General features: G+C 45.4%; 1 protein-coding gene and 1 long non-coding RNA gene across 4 annotated transcripts in view; one reads left to right on the forward strand and one right to left on the reverse strand.

Annotated features, from left to right (window-relative positions):
- The window catches only part of LATS1 (large tumor suppressor kinase 1), a 27,432-nt gene extending 14,440 nt beyond the window's left edge, over window positions 1-12,992 (reverse strand). For 2 of the 3 annotated variants that reach the window (XM_040429275.1, XM_040429277.1), the window contains exons 1-4: window positions 12,853-12,992; window positions 10,111-10,593; window positions 7,338-7,488; window positions 3,699-5,182 (exon numbers count right to left, since the gene is read on the reverse strand). In XM_040429275.1, coding sequence (XP_040285209.1) covers window positions 3,699-5,182; window positions 7,338-7,488; window positions 10,111-10,455 — 1,980 coding nt within the window. In that variant the 5' untranslated portion in view covers window positions 10,456-10,593; window positions 12,853-12,992. The remainder of the gene's footprint in view (window positions 1-3,698; window positions 5,183-7,337; window positions 7,489-10,110; window positions 10,594-12,852) is intronic. The other variant, XM_040429276.1, reaches the window with a different exon arrangement.
- Window positions 458-22,296, forward strand: LOC120998568. The gene is made up of 3 exons (XR_005778431.1): window positions 458-707; window positions 15,097-15,102; window positions 22,284-22,296. It is a non-coding gene; the product is annotated as an uncharacterized LOC120998568 (long non-coding RNA).
- The last annotated feature ends 260 nt before the right edge of the window (window positions 22,297-22,556 follow it).

Here is a 22,556-nt window from a genome sequence, read left to right on the forward strand (position 1 = left end):
CAGAGGCCCTGGTAAGATGAAGGCGCCGATCAGGATGACGCCACTCCTTAGCCAGAAGCGCGTCCAGATCCTCGTGATTCGGGAAGACCACAGTGGAACGTCTAGCCCGGCGGAAGGACACCTACTCCAGGGAGGAGGAGGAGGGAACGTCCTGCACATGGAGCGCGTCACGGACGGCTTTGATGAGGTCCTGAATGGCCGCAGACATCGCCGAGCACCGCTCTGATTCAGAATCAGAAGCGGAGGAGTCCCCAGGAACGGCGGAAGCGGCTGAAGAAGAAATTTCGCCCGACTCAGACCTAACCGGGGAGTGATCCGGGGTAGCTGAGGAAGAATGGGACCCGGCCGAGGCTGTGCGAGGTCGCTTGCTGGACCTTGTACCAGAGCGGGAACGGACTTCCCCGGCGGGGGGGTCCCTGCCCGAGGCGGCCGCAATCTGAGCGGGCAAGCGGTCCAAGGACTGCGCTAGGGATTGGGAGAGGCTGGCAAGGTTACCTATAGCCTGGGATAGGGTAGCAGCCCATTCCGGAAGGACCGACAAGGAGGAGGCCGCAGGGGCGGACTGGGTGGGCCCGGGGGGAAGGCACTGCACACAGAGAGAGGAAGACTGACCACATGGGAACTTCCTACTACACACAGAACAGGCGTAATGAGTAGAAATGGTGGCAGGGGGAGTGGGGGCCCGACCAGAAGAAGACATGAGGGCGGTATGGAGGAGCCTCCAAAGCAAAAAAAAAAAAAAAAGAAGAGTCAGCCAGAGGCTGCCTACCAGACCCAAGGTGCTGTGTCCCACAGAAGCACGTCCAGAGAGACGAGTCGCAGGAGAAGCTGCAGGCAGGACAGGAGCCGGTAGTAGAGGAAGCCACACCCCCCCAGCAGCCCGCGCTGGGGTAAGAAAAAGCGCGCCTCCCAGGGCGCCACCCACAGAGGGGAGGGAGAGGCGAAAAGCCCGGGAAGGCAGGAGCTCCGCCCCACGTGACCTGCGGCCTAGGCTGTAGAAAAACCGGGGCCTAAAGTAGAAAAAACTGCCGGAAACGGACGCCCGCGATCGCGGTAACGCCCGGAGGCAGCAGCAGAAGCGGAGACGCAGCGCCGAGTCCCCGGCGGGGTGTGGGGGCCCGGAAGGCCAGGTAGGAGCAGGGGAAAACCCGTAAGTACGGGAAGGAGCCGAAAAAACAGAACCGGCCGTCTTAAAGGGCCAGACCCTAGAAACGAGGGTGCCCCAAAAGGTTTTGCCCCACGCAGAAAAGAACCCCAGGCAAGCGTGCAGTGCCCCCTAAGTTGGAGGGACTCCTCCGGACCCAAGTGCTAGGCTAAAAAGGGGGCCAGGACACAAGGAGACACAGGGTGGTGGGGGAGGGGGAGACATGCCATACTCACCTTCTGACGTTTTCAGGCGCAGCAATGACCACCCCCTCGGCGGACTCAACACGGGAGCCGTGGGTCCGCCGGAATTCCTCTGCGGAAGCAGATAAGTGGGGACTAGGTGGCTGCCGGGTACCTGAGTACGCGCCCGCAGGGGGGCAACTAAAGTGGAACACGATGGAGCCACCCCTGCATCAGGAAGAACCTGTAGAAAAAAAGAGAAAAAATAAAAAATAAATTCAGCAGGATGACCTGCAAGACAGGTCATGTCTGCCTCCTACGGACACTAGAACTAGACTGGTGTATCTCGGCTCTTGCAGAGGGGTATAGCCCACCTGGGCGGAGCCAACACTTTTTTGTTTCTAGTGTCAGCCTCCTAGTGGCAGCTGGGCATATACCCATGGTGCTGTGTCCCCCAATGCCATGCACGAGAAACACCTTTAAAAGTGCTGTCCAGGAATCAGCTCCCACGCAATGTGTCATCGGGTGTAGGTGGATGCACTGCACGCTAGATGAAGTAGTTGCAGAGGCAACTTTCTAACAACTAGCAAGCAAGCAGCAAGTCCTCTCTATGCTCGTCATCAGAATGGGTAATAAATGATACCAGGGTAACTCCTTAATTAGGTCTCCCATTTGAGTAAATACCTTGAAAATTGTGAGGGACTGATACAATGCAGTCACAAAACTGCTAAACTTTCCCTTAAAGGAGTAGTTCAATCTATTACTGCCGAGCTGACAAAAGAAAGTGACTAGCTGTGCCGGAAACAGATTTCTGTGGTAGCCATGCGTGCCATTTGAACAGATTCATGTTAGCCATAATCAACAAAATTTCAAGCACTGCTGTCTGACCAAAAATAATTGAACACCAAATAACTAAAATGGAAAAAAAGTGAGGAAAAAACGTCTCATAAAATTCAGAAACATATGGCATACAAAATGAGTAGTTGTTACATGGTTGTGTGAAATAAATGAACTGCAAGCATACCAAACGGTCTTTAAGTCGAGAAGTTAATGTGCAGGAGTCTAGGACATGGTCAGCCTCATGCTTACATCATTATCACATAGGATGCACATGCAGCAGCCTAGGAAGATCATGCTATTGGTAACACAGCACCACGGTGCCGACATTTACTTGCCTACCCAGTAATGGAGGCTTGAAGAGCTCAGCCAAGCTCCAACCTTAACTGTTTAAACCATCTGTTAGTGAGTGGGGAAAAGGAGAGATACAGAACATCTAAGAGAAGAAACATTCAGAAGAAAATGTAGCGAAATCAGCAAAGAAATGTTAAATAAGATGCAATAACTCTACAATATGTATAACCTGTACCTCTTTCATTCGCATAGACAAGATGATGTTCTTACCAACCAAATCTGAATATGCACAAAGTAGACAGTCTACCAGGAATAACATGTCTAATATCAGCTACAGAAAGTTCTATCAATTTCAGTGTAAGGACAATAAACTCCCTCCTGGTGATCTATCAGACCCCTCTGGCTGTGGCTTAGGGTGCATTCACACGTCAGTATTTTTACCTTTCCAGATAAACGTTCCTGTTTTTTGCGGATCCGAAAATCTGGATGACATGAGGATGCTTTTAGCATGTCATCCGCATTTTTGACGGATCCATTGACTAGAATGGGATGACGGAACGCCAAATCGGACAAATAGTAGGACAGGGTATGTTTTTTTTCCAGGATCCGAATAACTGAACCCACGGAACGGAATCACGGAATCGGAGAGCACCATGAGTGCTGTCCGATTATTTGCGGATTCCATTGAAAATGAATGGATCCGCATAACGTTCCGTTTTTAATCGGAACGGATGCGGAACACCAAAACGGACGTGTGAATGGACCCTTATCTCGTGGGAGAACAAGAAGAGTCAGGCATTAAAATCCAATGCACCTGATCCTTCTCTCCCCCAGAGAGAGGGGAGTTGGGGGAGGAGAGTCAGGAATCCCTCATACAAATTCGATTGTCAGCTGATCCCGATGTACTTAGGGGGCCTTAAACATTTAGAATTACCTTTTCTTTCACACTATTGCCCCAGAGGTGCTCCTCCACGGTGCAGCAGCCCATATGGGTAGCGATCTACAGTTCCCATCTTGCATTGCTGACGTCTATTCAACAATGCCAGATGGGAAGGCATCTGTTCAAGACTTGAATAGCGCCAACTTGCAGTTCCATGCATAGCAACAGGTCAGCAGCACTGCAGATCAGCGGTGGTCCCAGAAGTCAATCCTTTACTGTAAATAAAAACATCCTAGCAATATGCCATATTATCTGATGGGGACCTCTTTAATCTATGGTGACATAGCACTCGCATTCTTACCCGGCACATTTCATTTTCCAGCTGCTTCTTTCGGTGCAGTCGCTGATGGTGGGATTTTAGGATGTTTTCCACATGTTGTTCCATGAAGAACTTAAATGCTTGAGATGAATAGATCTGGATGCGAGACTCCCTCCTCTCTTCATCTCGCTTATTTTTCCGTACAGGCACTGGAGATGTTGTGATCTGCTTCTTTTCTTTTTCTGTGGTTTCAACAATAGTTTCAATGTTTTTATCACCTTCGTCTTGGACACTGGAAGACACCGATGGATCTTCTTTGCCTGACTTCAATCCTGCCTCGTAACCAGTTGCGTTTTGCTGTAATAAGTGCTTTGGGTATGGTGGCGGGGGCCCCTGGTAATTTGGTGCTTCTGGTTGTGGTGGCAGCAAAGGATTGCTGTGTGCAGCTACTTCTGAGTAGTGTCCAGGCTGTACACCCTGTGTCATCCACGATGGATGTGCTGGTGCCAGGGCAGTTTGAAGTTCTGGTTTTAACACCCGCATGCTCTTTACAGGTTGCTGTATAGGAGCAGGAGTGATAGCAGTCACAGTGGTGGCAGATGGCTGCGTATTAGCAGGGTGCCCCTGGCGAACGCCCATTGGATTATTGAAAGAATTGGACCGTACAGGAATGTTATTTTGCCATGATGACATGTCATGATTTCCTTGGTGGGACTGGGTGGAGGAGGACTGGGGCCATGAAGTTGGATGAGCAGGAATGCCTAGGTTGTACATTTCCAAGTTGTGGCTATTTCGGTTTGGTACTAGCATAGATGAGGGAAGATTTCCATTATTATAAGCAGAGGGAGACATCGGTCCATTACTTCCTTGCATCTGCAATGTTGTGCTGTTTGGACCATTTGACATAGGATAAGGTGGCGGCTGGTTCCTCCCCACATTATTATTCACTTGGTGTGTTATGAATTCAGATTGTCCATTACCGTTCTGCATGCCAGGCCTCCCAGAATAACCAAATTTGCTGGTGCTAGATGTCTGCATTATGATGGGCTGTCTTCCTACTGGTACAGGATTCATAGGTCTCTGTGCTTGAGACTGTGGGTTAATTACTTGCGCAGAGTTCATATTTGGAGGTGGATACCCCTCCTGCCAACCTCCAGGTGGAACTGGAGAAATGCGGGAAATAACAAAATCCATGTTAGCAGAGTACCGCTTTGTCTGCGAGTTTGGTTCCCAGGACTGTGGGGATGGAGCTGTACCTCTGGGTGGCGGTTGCGGTGGTGGAGTAACACTTCTTACTTGTGGTGGAGGTGGAGGATTGACTCTCTGGCCATTTACTGGAAGTGCCTGGGTAAATGATGGAAGGCCTGAACCAGATAAAGGCCTTCCCATATCAGTTTGTGTACTCTGAATTTCTGATGGCCCATAAACAACACTGTCAGACAAAGGTGATATGTGTCTTGGGGGAACCAAGGACTCCTTTGACCCTTTCCAGCTTTGCCGGCGATTAACAGAATGCTGAATACTACCTGCAAAATGAAAATATGTTACTACTGGACATTACATGACAAATGAACGCATTAGCTAACATTTACATGAGCACCTTTCAAAGCCCTAGCTAATCACCATTTGTGAAGATGCTATAAGCTTTATGCCACCTGCATTAAAGAGGTTGTTCACCTTAAGAAGGCCTTTCTGACATCCACCCCCTTCCCCCTCCACATGTCACTGGACCTGTGGATGGAAGCAGACTACCTTGTTCCCCTCCAGCTCCCTTGGTCCGCCATTGCCTTCCTAGGGTCCTTATGTGTCAACATCCAATTTGGCTTGGCTGATGTACCAATTACCGGCTGCAACAGTGATGTGTCATGTCACTGGATCATGTGATGCATAGGATACATGTCACAGCTGGCTGCAGTGGCCACGTGACCCGCAGATAGCACAGCAAGGAAGTGAGGATACCCAAGGTCCGGCAACAAGGGGGGATTCTGGCAGAAAGGGCCCTGGAAGGTGAACAGCCCCTTTAATTTATTACATGCGTACGTTCACACTAATATAAGAAGTCCATATGGAGAAAAAAATAAATAAATAACTGACCACATCCATAATGGATCCTGTAATAACAGAAACCATGGCACTACATTTGAACAGAACCAACAGCTTTATTCAGTAGAAGTGCCATTCAAACTTCTCCAACGGGGTCTGGTACGTGACAATGCTGAAAGGTCAGTCTATGAAACCCCCTGGAAGTATATTGATCATGGGGCACATGTCAACATGAAGTCTGCTACTGAATTTTTTTCTCCATTTTCTGCATTTGCTCTTGTGTAATTCCAGTGGCATTTAATAGGGTTGTTTGACTACTTAAATGGTATTTGTCAGCAGATTTGTACCTATGAAACTGGCTGACCTGTTGCATTTGCGCCCAGCAGCTGTAGGGATCTGTGTTGGTCCCATATTTATATGTGTCTGCAATGCTGAGGAAAAATTACATGCAAACGAGTCTCTAGGAGCAACGGGGGCGTTGCCATTACACCTGCTCTGCAACTTTTTTTCTTTATACAATACGTTTGTTGGTGTATTTAAAAGCTTTTTGCTTATTTGGGTCATATTTGATGGTAGGCTTGCTCACTATATTTTGTTCTTTTTTTGTAGAGATTTAGCCTGATGTAATGTGTTATTATAATACAATGTATTACTATTGTGTATCATCTTATTATGGGATGGTTTCTTTTGCATGCAATAGAAGTTTTACTTTTTTTTTTTCATTACAGGTGTGCCTGCTTTTATATGCCATTTTTAGTGTACAAAAATAAAAAATAAAAATGTATAGGAAAACTTAAAAGGGGTTTTCCTAGATTTTAATACTAATAACCTATCCTCTGGATAGGTCATCAGTATCTGATCGGTGGGGGTCCGACCCCTGCTGATTAGCTGTTTGAGAAGGCACAAGAGCTCCTGTGAGCACTGCAGCTTGACCCCACTGAAGTCAATGGGGCTGAGCGAGATACCTGCGGCGCTCACAGGCTGCATACCTGCTGTGGTCTCAATAGTGCCTGATGAAGGGTGTATGTTAGCCCGAAACGTTGCACGCAACTGATATACCACTGTCTCCGGCTGACATAATATGAAATAAATCACTATTTATCATCATCACGGAGTGCTGTTTAAATATTTGTGCGATATCTACAGTTCTTGAGGTGGAGCTACAGAACACAACCCGGACATGCACCCACCCCTGCCATTATTTGAAAAGAGTGCGGTGGCCTATTGATTTGAAACTGCGGCGCTGGTGCCTTCTCAAACAGCTGATAAGTGGGTGTCCTGGGTGTCGGACCCCCATCATTTAGATACTGATGACCTATGCAGAAGATAAGGGATAAGAGATAAGTCTGTTCAGCTCTGTTTCAGTTATGTGCGGACTCCCATTATTTTTGTTGTTCAGCTCCTCTAACAGAGCAGAACAAGAGAAATAGACAGCGGTGCTGTGAACTCATGCTTCGGGAATTGGAATATGTAAAAACTCTGCTCACACCTAGAAACATAGTTCCATGCTTTCTAGGAAATGGTGAAGACTTTGAACAGCAGCAGTAATATCCCAGGCATTTGCGTGCTACTGACTTCAATGGAGAAATCACTTCCAGGAAGAGCAGGCAATGAATAGTACACTAAAGCTCAATTTACCTGACGGTATCATTCCAGTGTTGTGCGATCTTCCTGCCGCAGTGACGGGCGTTTCCCTATACGAATCTTGACAACTCATCCTACTGATATATTCAATCGCTGCTTCTATGCTGCGACTATTCGTCTGCTGTAAAGCTCTGATCACCATATCCTGGAAAGAAGAGATTTAGAATTAACTGCAGTGAAAACGCACAGAAAAGTGACATCTTAACACTTACTGACTGCATATTGCTGAATTTTCATACAACTTCTCTTTTATTTCCCCCCATCAGATGCCATTCATAAGACTGTTTCCCTCTAGAAGCACAACACCAATGCAATAATATGCTAGGTACAGTTCTGTGTCGTACCTCAGCACACAGTATTGAGGCCTAAAGTACACTTGGGTATTTCTTAAAGCACTATTCTCTTTACGTCTCAAATTAAAATAATTGGCATAGTAAACCACATAACCTCACACTAGGACTGAATTCTAAATTATTCTATACATGTGCCACTCTACCGAGATGACGTGCAGCAAACTAGCAGAATCCAGGTTCACCTTTGCTCAGGATCAGACAGTTATCAGGAAGGACCTGTTTGTTCCCGATAATTGCCTGGTCAGTCAACCTGTGTAAAGCGGCATTAATGGGGGTTATTGTGTGAATGTAGTCTAACTGAAATAGTATAACACTAGTGTAAGTTTGAGGAATTCCCTAAGGTAAGTCTAAGGTTGCTATGAGATTTTTTATTTTTCGCACTTGGCGAGTCGTTTGAATTAAGAAGACATCAAATCACATGAAAGAATAATTGTTAATTAATTGGACCTGTTTGCTTGTTTGTCACTAGAGCATTTACACTAATGACTGGCAGATTTAGGATTACACAGGATATGATTAGTTGCCACCATATCCTTTCTGTCAGGCAGATTTGTCCGATCCTTAGAAAATGAACGATTTATTGCTGCACACTATTAAATAGGACTATAATTTATGAAATTTCTAACGATTATACTAAAATTTCAAGTGGTAATCTAAAGAATTAATCACTTTAAAATAAAGGAGCCATTCCCGATGAGGAAATGAACACAGATTTGGACAAAAAAAAACAGCTGTGCTAATGCACTTAAAGGGGGTATTCCCATCACATACAATGGGGGCATATAGCTAGGATACCCACCTCTAGGACACGCACCTACAAGGAGAACGGAGCTGGGAGAGCTGTGGCTGGAGAACCCTGGGTTTCCCGGGGTCTGTCCACCACCAAACGCTGCTCCCATATAAGTGAATGGGAGCACACGAGCTGCCCCTGCTCCCATTAATTTCTATGGGGCAGACGGAAATAGCCGAGCGGCGGCCCCATTGAAATGAACAGAGAGCGGCTGCGCATGCGCAGTGAACCCTCCATTAATTTCCCAGCTCCATTCTCGTTGTATGTGATGGCAAAACCCCTTTAAGTGAATCTTAAAGAGGTTGAGCCTAGAAACATCTTCTATCCACCGTACAGTACTCTGCTATCACTGGCAGTCCCATAGAGAAGGAATGGAGAAGCAGCAGATATGCAGGACCTGACTCTCCATTCATACTGGGGAATGTGACCCCAGTTCTTGTGATCAGTGGGGGTCCTAGAGGTCGCACCCGCCCCAATTTGATACTTATCTACCCTATCTTGTGGATAAGGCAACTTTCACACTTGCGGCAGCGTGACCGGCGGGCAGTTCCGTCTCACAAATGCATTGCAAGAACGGATCCGTCTCTCCGCTTGTCATGCGGACAGACGGATCCGTCTTGTATCTTTTTTTCACATTTTTACTGGTCTGCACATGCGCAGACCGGAAGGACGGATCCGGCATTCCAGTATTTTGAATGCCGGATCCGGCACTAATACCTTCCTATGGGGAACAATGCCAGATCCGGCATTCAGGCAAGTCTTCAGTTTTTTTCGCCAGAGATAAAACCGTAGCATGCTACGGTTTTCTCTTTTGCCTGATCAGTCAAAATGACTGAACTGAAGACATCCTGAACGGATTACTCTCCATTCAGAATGCATGGAGATAAAACTGATCAGTTCTTTTCCGGTATTGAGCCCCTAGGACGGATCTCTATGCCGGAAAAGAAAAATGCAAGTGTGAAAGTACCCTAAGGGCTCATGCACATGGCTTTAAGTGTTTTGCTGTCCGCAATTTAATGTGGACATTGTGAATGTGGAAAATGTACAGTGTAACAGTAGCGGCTACGTAGATGAGATTTTCAAGATCTAATCCACACAGTTTGGAAATTTTCTGCACAGAAACTGACCCGCAGTACAGATTTTGAAATCTGCAGCATATCAATTGTTTGAGTGGATTTTCAGTGCAAATTTCACCGTTTTCAATGTAAAAGGTGAAATCTGGGGAAAATCTGTAGGTTTTGGTATGTGAATGCAACAAAATCCACATGTGCATGTACCCTAATGGGATAGTCCAGCTCCAACCAAAAAAATGGCAATTTTGGAAGGAGCCATAAACTTGTAGTATTTCATGACTTTTCCAAGAGTTGCCTGCTTTCTGGTGAAAGCAATCACTTTAGGGCTGAAATCACACATGCAGTTATTATGGCAGTGGAAACAAGAGATGCGACTTTTCCATCTTTTTGGATCCACTTTTGGCTCGAAAAATTACATCCAAACCTGACACAAACTAAATGTATGATTCCAGCCTAGCATATTGGAGCAAATATGCCTGTTAAATTTTCAGGTAGGGAAGGTTTTTTTTTTTTTTTTTAGATACACGGCGCTTGAATGTTAGATGTCTCACCTCATCAAACCCAGCAGTCTGCAGGTCATGGAGCATTTTCCGATTGACTTCATTTCCACCCCTCTGAGAAGCATTTGTGGAGTTGGCAAAAGGCTGCAAAGAGTTACGAATCTCAGCCAAAGCCTTGTGATAAGTGACAAACTTGGGAGGATTACGACCCTGCCTTGGATCTTCAGCCTTAGTAGGCCCTTGCTCCGTCTTGCCAGTGTCCGATGGTTTGGGTAGATGGCGGAGGCTTTCACGTATTTCCAGAAGCATCTGTCTGCTATTGCCTGGGCAACTGCTTGCTGGGAACGTTTTAGGCCTCATTTGCCTGTAGCCCTCTGGTTTCTCCCCCCTCTTCATTAAAACACATGTATCTATGGAACTTCTTACAGAGACAAAGCCAAAACTGAAGTGTAATTGTATGGAGTAGAAAGAATAGGATGGGTTGTAATGGAAGATGGTCTTTCAAGTGCCGACAGCTTTCAGTCAAGTCCACCGCTAAAAAAAACAAAAATTATTATTAGTGAAATCTTGTTCAGGTTACAAGACATTATCATACACCAATAATGCACCAGCAGAATCAGGATTGTGGTATTACATATGATAAATACCACACATCCATGCAGCTAAGGCTACTTTCACCCTCCTAGAGCAAGTGCGAAAGTAGCCTAAGGCTGCATTCACACGTCCGTAATAATGAGTACGCATCCGCTCCGCAAATTGCGGACCCATTCATTCTCTATGGGGCAGGAATGGATGCGGACAGCACACAGTGTGCTGTCTGCATTTCCGGAGCACGCCGCCGATCTATGAATAGGCATTTCTATGGTGGTGCCGGTCGGGTGTATAGCGGATCCGTGTGAACGGACCCTAAGGGGTTTCCTGGACCTGTAATATCGATGACCTATCCTTACATTTGAGCAGGCCGCAGCACTGGTAGTGGTACTGCTCTGAAACCACCGCTCACACTGCTAATTGTCAGCAGGAGAGAATGATGACACATAGTAATAAAGTTTATATTACAACATTACTTTTTATCAGTCAGTAATCAGTTTGAGCATTTTATTAAATTTTAGAAATGTCTACAGCGACAACATATTCCAAGATTGTCATCTGTCCCTGTCGGCATTGCGGCTCACAATCTAAACATCAACTTAACCTACCAGTATGTGTTTTGGAGGGAAGGGGGAAACCCATACAAAACCCAGATGTTGCCCAGGTCTAATTCAAACCCAGAACGTCAGTGCTACAAGGTAACAATACTAGGCACTGAGCTGCACCGGGACGAGATTCAGGATCAAAAAGTGGCCACAACACAGACAAGTTTTTATATGCAGTGAGGTCTGTATAAGTCACAGACGTGGTGATTGCTGGAGACAATGTGTCATGAGAAACAGTCCGTGGTATTGGATGCCCGGAGGTGTCAATTGCTCCATACAGTTCAGTGGTCCGTGTGCAGTCTGCTGTGCTGAGAGTTCTGTCTGTTACCATGACATGCACACATTTATATCTCTTTTTCTGATTTCAGCTGTACACAGGGGAGTCTTATCACACACAGATAATGCGATCAGCCACTGACAGCTGAGTGGGCCCTGTTAAAGGGGTTGTCTCATCATGGACAATGGTGGCATATCTATCGCTAGGACATGCCCCCATTGTCTTATAGTTGCGGGTCCCACTCCTATATCGAGAACGGAGCCCCGCATAGAAGCATTCACCGGATCGGAGTACTCCTGCCACCACCTTGCTGCTCTGTTCTGTTTTCAATATAGGTTGCGGGACCTGCACCTATAAGACAATGGGGGAATATCCTACATTATGCCCCTATTGTTTATGATGAGGCTCAGAAAGTGGAGAGATATAAATTACACGTTTTAAGGAATCTTTTCTCATAAGACTATATATCAACCTGCTCAGCTCCTCCTACTCTGTAACATGATGCCTGCAGATTGCATTGCATTTTCTGGTGACAGGGCCTGACTTTACAACATTGTGTTTATGCAGATTGTCTCCACTCTTCTGTACTGCTGCTCAGGCAGTGTTCACACCAGCGATTTGGTTTCTGTTGTTCTGCTTGGTTGTGGGTGGATGATGGAAGCACTGGGGCCATCTAATGACAGAAACAAACGGCACCCAATTCACTATAAGAAAATCTGTCAGGTTTCAGCTGCAAAACACAACATTTTCCTGCGCAGCATGCCAACAGCTTGCACAATGGTCCAGATCCATGATGTGAACAGAGCCTTACACTAAACACCGGCAAGCACTGCAGGGGCCACACTGTCCACTTATATGTGGGGAGCACCGAGGAGACAGACAGCCCTCCAGTCACTGCCTCTTAAGCCTTTCCACAACTATGCAGTCACCATGTCTAAAGCGCTGGCCCCCTGTTCCCAGCGATTCGGGCTCTTTGTTCTGGAAGTGTGCGCTGTTCACCTCCATTCGCTGTCAATAAAGTTATACGAAGCGCTCGGCGTCCAGTAAGGGGCGTGTTACACATTCCAGGCGGAGGAACGGCGAGCGCAGCTTCCCGCGTAACATCACATTGGCCGTTCTGTCCGGACTGATAGGGAAGGCGGCACACTCCGGTGCGGGCCACATCTATCACCACACAGCTCCGCACTCGGTGCGCAGGCCGCTGCCCTGGGTACACATGCCCCTCTGCCAGGCCCCTGACCGCGCAGCATCTCAGATGCCGCCTGCGTCGCGCCAGCAACTCTCGGTCGCTGTTTTACTCTACTAACCCCACTCACTCACCACAAACCTCGGAAGATCTAGCTCAGTTCCAGGCGGCCATTTTGCGCCTCGCTCCTGTGCCTGCCAGGTTCCCGGATGTTGCTATTTTTTTCCTTTCTCCGGTTCCTCCCACTGTCAAACACCGACACCCCCAAACCCCGCCCATCACGTCATGACGTCAGCGTTGGGTCTCTGACGCTTCCGAGTCGGACGTGCCAGTTTGAAGCCTGTACAGTCAGTGTGGGCAGAAGTGGCAGACTACAGGAGAAGTGTGTCCACTAACATTCAGGAAATAGTGGCTGCCGTGTTGCATTGGTTATGGTTTGGTGTGAGGTCTACCATGTGTTTGAAGCTAACTATATGGACAAGTTACATACAGACCAGAAGTAGCACCCACAGCCCCAGTGCATGTCTGACAGTACTCCCAGAACCAGCGTGAATCAGACATCATCTCATAATGAACACACACTATCAAACATTGCTAACAATATAGCTTAAAGGGGTTTTCCGAGAATGAAGATACTTAAAGGGATTCTGTCATGAGATTTTACCCCTCTAACCTAAACATATGCTCATGTCCGGAGTAATAAGAAGAATCCTAAGCTGGCCTTATTAAACCTCACTGTGGCTCTATTTGCCCAAAAAAATGGTTTTTATAACCTGTCAATCACTCACTTAAGGTGCCCAAGGGGAGGTCTGTTAATACAGGGTGCCCGGCCGCACCCCTCGCCGTCCGGTGCCCAGCGCCGCCTTCGCTGTCTTCTGCGCCGCCTTCTACAGCTCAGCGCCGCCTCTGCAATCCTACCCGTCCCTCTGCCAGATCCCGCGCCTGTGCACTTTGCTCAACGAAGCCGCTGCCAAGAGTCTGCTGCGCATCAGGCTGAGCCTAGTGCGCAGGCGCGGGATCTGGCAGAGGGACAGGTAGGATTGTGGAGGCGGCGCTGAGCTGTAGAAGGCGGCGCTGGGCATTTACAACTTTTGATTTGTCAATGTGGCATACCAAACTTTTTTGAAATTTCAGTGACAATTTATTAAGGTTGTCCCATCACAACAACTCACTCAGGCTACTTTCACACTTGAGAGCCGCCATAGGATCTCAATAGCGGAGGAAAACGCTTCAGTTTTGTCCCCATTCATTGTCAACGGGGACAAAACGGAAACTGGAGGGAATGGAGTGCACCAGAATATATTTTGTTCCTTTTCATTGCATTCCCATGACGCACACAAAAGCGCTGCAAGTTGTGTTTTTGAGTGTGTTCTGGGATGCGGAGCAAGACGGATCCGTCCTGGCACACAATGTAAGTCAATGGAGACGGATCCATTTTCTCTGACACAATAGAAAACTGATCCATCCCCCACTGACTTCAATGGTGTTCATGATGGATCCGTCTTGGCTATTTTAGAGATAATACAACTGGATCCGTTCATAATGGATGCAGACGGTTGTATTATCATGACAAAAGTAGCCTCACTTTATCCCCCCCCCCCCCTCCCCCGATAACCTCAATCTTCGGAAATTGCCCTTTTTAACCCCTTGACAACATGTGCTGTAAATCTTTAAAAGGGTTTTCCAAGACTTTTATACTGATGACCTGTCCTCTGGATAATTCATTCAGTATCTGATCGGTGGGGATCCAATACCAGGCACTCACAGTAACACTGCAGCCTTCTTACAGCTTTCCCTAGGCCAGTGATGACATGTTCATCAGTCACGTGGCCTAGACACAGCTCAGCCCAATGCAGTGCCGTACACAGTATATTGGCTGTGCTTGGTATCACACTTAGCCCCATTCTCTTGAATGGGGCTGAGCTGCGCCTAGGCTATGTGGCTAATGAATGTGTTGTCAGTGACTCAGTGGCCTAGGGAAAGCTGTGAGAAGGCCGCAGCAGTACTGCGAGTGCTGCTACCTTCTCAAATAGCTGATCAGCAGGGTTCCCGGGTGTTGGACTCCCTACAATCAGATACTGATGACCTATCCAGAGGATAGGTCATCAGTATTAAAGGCTTGAAAAACCCTTTTAACCCCTTAGTGACCACCCATACGTGTTTTTACGGCGGTCACTAAGGGGCCTTGGGCTGGAGCGCCGCCTTTTTACGGCGACACTTCAGCCCAAGTTAGCGATAAAATCAAGCACTGTAGCTCCGTGCCCGCAGCTACCGGAGGTAGCTGAAGGCTCGGGCAGTGATCAGAGACCGTGACAAGCGGTCTGTGATCACCGTGATACACTTTCTCCCTCCTCTCATGTAAGAGAGGAGGGAGAAAGTCTCCGGTACAGCGATCGGGTCCCCCAGCGCTTCTGGCCCTAAGCTGGGTCCCGATCCTCACCCCCCACCCCCGGCGCATGCGCAGACTGAAAGCCGGTCGCCGCTGCTCTCAGTAAGGTCTCTCTCCTCAGGAGAGGAGAGAGAAGTTCAAATTATACCCCGATTGGGTCCCCCAGCACCCCGATCGGGGCAATATGGCCCCCAGATGTGTTAAATAAAGTTATTAGGGCCCCCCCCCCCCCCCCCCGCATCTAAATAAAAAAAAGTTAAAATTTTTTGTAAGTGCAGCCAAAATAAAGTAAAGATGTGTAAATATATTTCTGATAAAAATATTGAATAGTATTTATGTATGTATGTGAAATATTGCAGTTGAAAATAGGAAAATGTGCCAATTTTAAAAAATTTTCACTTTTTTAATAAAGATACGCATATTTTATCAGTAGAATTTTACCACCTAAGTAAAGTACAATATGTGACGAGAAAACAATGTCAGAATTACTTTGATGTGCAAAACCGTTACAAAGTTATTCTAAGTTAAAATGACACGTCAGATTTCTAAAATTTAACTTGGTCATTAAAGAGGACCTTTCACCCATTATGACAATGTGAACTAAGTATACAGACATGTAGAGCGGCGCCCGGGGATCTCTCTGCACTTACTATTATCCCCGGGCGCCGCTCCGTTCTCCTGCTATGTCCTCCGGTATCTCCGTTCACTAAGTTATGGTAGGCGGAGTCTGCCCTTGTTCTGCTCTAGCGCTGGCCAATCGCATTGCAGAGCTCACAGCCTGGGAGAAAATAACCTCCCAGGCTGTGAGCTCTGCGCTGCGATTGGCCAGCGCTAGAGCAGAACAAGGGCAGACTCCGCCTACCATAACTTAGTGACTGGAATCTCCGCCTACTATGACTTAGTGAGCGAAGATACCAGAGGGCATAACGGGAGAACGGAGCGGCGCCCGGGGATAATAGTAAGTGCAGTGAGATCCCCGGGCGCCGCTCTACATGTCTGTATAGTTAGTTCATAGTGTAATAATCGGTGAAAGGTCCTCTTTAAGGCCCAAACAGGCTTGGTCACTAAGGGGTTAAAGATGGCACCCGCTCCAGAGCAGGCACCAGGTTTTTGCTGTTTCACACAGCAGACACCCAGGGCTGGTGTTTGAGATCGGAGATAATGCCAATTAGAGACATTTAACCCCTCAGATGCTTTGGTGAGTTTTGAACATGACATCTGAATCTGCTTTTCCTGGGAGCACTGCGCTCCAGGGACCTGGACGGCTTCCCCACACTGACATCAAGGAAGTCATTTCTTGTTGGTAACAGGCCTATCATAAGTATATTCCAGTGTAAGCCTGCAGATGGCAGTACTGCATTGGAATATACAGAATTTCCGACACACTAATGTACAGTATTAAAGGGAACCTGTCACCTCCAACAAACATCCCAAGCCGGCAGCAGTACCTGAGAGTAGCCAGTAGCATGTTTGTAACGATCATTCTCTTCCTGCAGGCAGATGAAGCAAAGCTGTAAAAACGTTCTTTAATCCCCGGCGTGCTTCTCTAGTCAGGCTTGAAGTCACGGAGGCAGCGGCCTCCTTGCTTCAAGTCACGGTAACCACGCCCCCTTGCCTGCCCCTTCGCTGTGACTGACAGTCGGCAGTTCGGCAAAGCAAGCCGAACTGTCGTGCATAAGCACTGTCAGTCACAGCGAAGGGGGCGTGGTTACCGTGACTTGAAGCAAGGAGGCCGCTGCCTCCGTGACTTCAAGCCTGACTAGAGAAGCGCGCCGGGGATTAAAGATCGTTTTTACAGCTTTGCTTCATCTGCCTGCAGGAAGAGAATGATCGTTACAAACATGATGCTGGCTACTCTCAGGTACTGCTGCCGGCTTGGGATGTTTGTTGGAGGTGACAGGTTCCCTTTAAATCACATTAGTGTATGGAAGAAGCAGTCTAATGATTGCATCTTCAAATCCCCGGGGAAGGTGCTTAAAACAGTTAAAAAAAAAAAAAAAAGGTTTTAAAAAATATAAAAATTTAAATAATTACCTTTCCCCATAATAAAAACAAACAAAAAAGCTCATATGCACCACCGCATCCCAAAATGCCCAAACTAATAAAATATAAACATATTTATCCCATATGGTGAATACTGTTTCACCTCCAAAAAATAAAAAGTGATCAAAAAGTCATACACACGCCAAAATGAAATCAATAAAAACTACAGATCACCCCACAAAAAATGAGCCCTTATACAGCTCCATAGATGGAAATCTAAAACAACTAATGGGATTCAAAATATTGCGATGCAAATAAAAAAATATTTTTCTAAAGTTTACTTTTTTTCAGTATTAGAACACAAGAAATAGTATATAAATGTGGTATTGTAATTGAACTGATCTGGAGAATGAAAGGAATCGATCAGTTTTACTGCATAGAGAACACTAAAACAAACCCCATTTTTTTTCCAATTTCTCCTAATTTGGAATTTTTTCCAGCTTTTCACTACATCGTATGCAATATTGGTGACAGGAGAAAGTGCAACTTGTCCCCTAGACCTCATATAGCTATGTGAATGGAAAAATAAAAAGTTATGGCTCCGGTAAAGCATGGAGTGAAAAACAGAAAATCGCCATGTGCTCAAATAGTTATAACTAAGTGTTTTTGCCCTCTTAGCCAGAGTATGCTTATTTGATTGTGGTCATTATTACTTAGTGTTTCCTGAGCAGTGACATCCTCAACAAGCTTTGCATTGTTAGAAATTACCAGATCAAACAAAGCATTGCTTCTAGTGGAATCTTCTACAAACTGGCCCATAAAGTGGTCCTGAGGCAAGTTGAGGAATTTTCTCCCCTTTAGGCCTCATGCACACGACCGTTCCGTTTTTTGCGGTCCGCAAAACACGGAAGCCGTCCGTGTGCCTTCCGCAATTTGTGGAACGGAACAGGCGGCCCACTGTAGAAATGCCTATTCTTGTCCGCAAAACGGACAAGAATAGGACATGTTATATATTTTTTTGCCGGGCTACGGAACAGAGCTCCCGATGCGGACAGCACACAGAGTCTTTTGCGGCCCTATTGAAGTAAATAGGTCCGCACCCGAGCCGCAAAAACTGCGGCTCGGATGCGGACCAGAACAACGGTCGTGTGCATGAGGCCTTATAGATGAAACACGACCCCAATCAATTTCTGCGTAGTTAAAATCTCCCTTTATGACCACTGTACCCTCCTATGCAGCCCGCTATGTTTGGTTATACAGATAACCTTTATCTCCTAAGTGATGTTGAGATGTCTAGATTGTTTCTTCAGCATTTATTTCCCTATGCAATTCCACCCATAACATCCTCACCATCTACACCCACAACTGCCTCTTTCAAATTTGGTTTCATATCACTCCTAATATACAGACACACGCCTCCTTCTTTCCTATTTGCCCTGTTTTTCCTAGTTTTAAACCCTGAAGATTAACAACCCAGTCATGCGAACAGCCCAGCCATGTCTCAGTCACACTAGACCAAGACTTAAGCCATGCAGTTAACCCCTTTGCGACATGACTTGCCGCATTTTGACGTACTATTATTTAATGGTGATCGGACGGGCACCAGAGTGATGCGCGCCCGATCACAGCAGGGGCCTGGCAGCCCCTAATAGCCGGGCCCCTGCTGTAAAAGCCGATGCCGGCGGATTAACCCCTTCTATGCCGCGGTCAGCGCTGACCGCTACATAGAAGGGGTTTGTGTCGGGTAAGTGAGCCCATCTGGTCCCCGTGCTGATGTGGCGGGGACCAATGGGTGACAAGGCAGCCTGATGCCACGCACAGGCTGCCCAATGCCTTGCACAGCATCGGGACCTGCCCTCTACGGGTGCCCAGGAGATCCAGCCTCAGGCTGCGTCTCCTAGGCAACCTGTTAGTGTATTACTCTGTGTAATACACTAACAGGCAATGCATTACAATACAGATGTATTATAATGCATTGCATTGGGGAGCAGACCCTCAAAAGTTGAAGTCCCAGAGTGGGACAGAAAACAAGTTTTGAAAAAAAGTGTTTTTAATAAAAAAAAATAAAGTTTCAAGTAAAAAAAGAAAGAAAACGCCACTTTCCCCTGATTTTATAATAAAAAATAGAAAAAAAGGAAAAAACGACCGACTCTATAAATATATCACATGATCCACCCAATCTGATAAACACCATAAAAAATAAAAAAAAACTGTGTAAAAAAAGCCATTTTTGTCACCTTAAATCACAAAAAGTGCAACACCAAGCGATCAAAAAGGCGTATGTCCCACAAAAACTATAGCTCTCAGAATATGGAGACACTAAAACATCATATTTTTGTTTTAAATATGCTATTATTGTGTTAAAGTGAAATACATAAAAAAAAGTATACATATAAATTTTCAGTTGGCCTTTATTAAAAATATTGAGCTGTTCTGTCACAATGGGCTAACTGTTTTTCTAGCTGTGTGATTGGTACTTTCACTTTCACCTACTAAACCTTATCCCTAAACTACTGATAGGTCATAAACACTTATTTAAGCCACATTATTATCAGTAAGATAAGAACTGAGCTATAAAGAGTGTTTAGCAGGTCAGAGAGCAGAGATAAGGAGCTTGTCAGCTCCTCGTCTGATGGAAAATAGAGAAAATCTACAGGCTTCTAGTAGAGCATCTCAGCTATGTACAGAAAAAAGGATTCCATATTTTTAATAAAGACCTATTTAAAAAAAATACTTTTAGCTGAAAATAAATACAATGCAATAATAAATAAAAAATGCCCCCAAAGGTGTACATAGCCTTTAACTCCTGTAGCTCCCATTGTCTTTCCTGTGTTGCGCATGGCACAACCAGTATTCCACAGCATACCATCTTGGAGGTCGTTCCTTTGAGCTTGGAGGCGAGTTATACAAAATTAGTTTTAAAGAAGTGGTTCACTCACTTATGTAGATAAAGTTAATACAAACCACTTACTAATGTATTGTGATTGTCCATATTGCCTCATTTTGCTGGCTGGATTCATTTATCCACCACATTATACACTGCTCGTTTCCATGATTACGACCACTTTGCAGTCTAGCAGCGGTGGCCATGCTTGCACACTATAGGAAAAAGCACCAGCCTATGTGCGTTTCTGCAGTCTTAGCTACCAGAGAGGCCGGGACTTTTTCCTATAATGTGAAAGCATGCCCACTGCTGGCTTGCAGAGTTATCATAACCTCAGCTCTTGGGCTTTGGTACTGACTGGTACCTCAGTACTAAAGCTCACTTAGGATTCTTATTTTTAAATGGTTTTAAATACGCAAATAGGAATATAGTAAAAATTAACCAAAAACTTGCGCAACTTTGGGTGATACGAAGTTGGCCTACACAGAGCCAATACATTTTAATGTACGGAAACAGCATTAAAATCTATGATCTGAAGGTCGATTCACTCAAGCCTAGTTCCAGTTTTGTGACGTCACATGATCACACTGGGGGGCGGCACAACCCTTTTAACCCCTAGGAAACAGGAGTTTTTTTCCCCCTATCTTCCTTGAGCCATAACTTTTTTATTTTTCCGTTTACATAGCTGTATGAGGGCTTATTTTTTGCGGGACAAATTGTTCTTTTTAATGCCACCATTTAATATGGCATACAATCTAGTGGGAAGCGGGGAAATAAATTCCAAATCAGGTGGAATTGGAAAAAAACGCAATTCCTCCACCGTTTTATGGGTGTTGTTCCCACTGCACTCAGTTTGCGGCAAAGCTGACCTGAGTCAGTATGATTACAACAATACCACATATGTATAGGTTTTTTATGTCTAAATAGTGTAAAAATAAATTTTGACTTTGAGAAACTTTTCTTTTTACATCACCATATTATGACCCCAATAACTTTTTTATAGTTATATCTACTGAGCTGTGTGGTGGCTAATTTTTTGCCGGACAATCTTTAGTTTTATTGATACGATTTTGTGTGTGTGATTTTTGGATCACATTTTACACTTTAAATTTTTTTTGGGTAAGAGAAGCAATAAAAAAATTGCAAATTGGCCATTTTGACCCTTTTTTGTGCCCTGTCGTCTGCCTGTACAGCAGTATACAACCACATATGGGGTGTTTCTGTAAACTACAGAATCAGGCTAATAAATATTGAGTTTTGTTTGGCTGTTAACCCTTGCTTTGTTACAATTTTTTTTTATTAAAATGGAAAATCTGCCAAAAAAGTGAAATTCTGAAATTTCATCTACATTTTCCTTTAATTCTTTAATTGGATAAATAAAAGCGTTTTAAAGTTATCACCACATAAAGTGACATATGTCAGATTTGCAAAAATGGCCTGGTCCTTAGGGCTCCTGCACACGACCGTATAGCTTTTTCAGTATTTTGCTGTCTGTTTTTTCACGGATCCGTTGTGTTTCCGTTTCGTATGTCTGCAAAAACATATCCGTATGGTTTCCGTATACGATCCGTTTTTTGCGGATCGCAAATGGAAGAAAAAAGATTTTACATCATCATTTTTAGACACATCCCCTATTTAACTTGGTCATGTGATAGTTGTGACTTCATTTTATGCAGCTTGTTGCAGCATTTAGAGCGTACTTGGAATCCTGTGTTTGGCAGACATTGGTTTCTGGATACAATTTTTTGTTGTATCATGGCTGAGGGGGAACTGGTTCTCTTGTGCTGGCTGATTTCTCAGGAACACGAACAGCAGCCAACTCTGCTGAACGTGGAACCGAGAAGGCATTGGGTTCACCCTATTGTCTCTCAGCGGTGCAGGAAGGTTCATTTCCACACGCTGTACATGGATCTGCAACAGCATCCTGAGAAATTTCATGGGTATTGTCGTATGTCTGTGAGCAGCTTTGACTTGTTGTTAGCGTCTCTGCACCCTAGCCTCACATACCAGAACACAAATATGAGGCATTGCATTTCTCCTGAGGAACGGCTCATCATGACGTTGAGGTATGTGTATTTGACATTATTTATATGTTTGTGTGATAGTTTAGATATTATGTGTATATATAGATTATTTGTAAAGAGCACAAATATTGCAGATCCAGGAGAAGGAGGGTGGATTATCGGCCCCGGATGTGGAACTATATTTCCTCTCTGGCCACATTAGAAATATGGAGCAATTCACAAAGATATAAGAACATGATAGCAGGTATTAATAAAAAAAACTGGATAAATGTAGTATTTTTCAAGTGGTGGAAGCTGACATTCCATCTCCAACAGCAAATTAGTAAAATACCGCTATTTGGGCTGTGGACTAAAATCTATAAAGAAGCAAGAGAGCTGTGGCCCCAGACTAGATTACACACAGACACCTTACTGTGGGATAACATACATCTTTTAGAATTGAAGTCAATCGAACAGAAAATTTGGTGGGAATACGGAATTTTCAGATTGGGACAGGTATGGAAGGAGGGAGATATAGTCATATACTCAGACCTTAAAAATGAAGGCAGGTTTGGGAAT

The sequence above is a fragment of the Bufo bufo genome, chromosome 4 (assembly GCF_905171765.1).
Source record: "Bufo bufo chromosome 4, aBufBuf1.1, whole genome shotgun sequence".
In the NCBI taxonomy this organism is placed as follows: domain Eukaryota; kingdom Metazoa; phylum Chordata; class Amphibia; order Anura; family Bufonidae; genus Bufo; species Bufo bufo.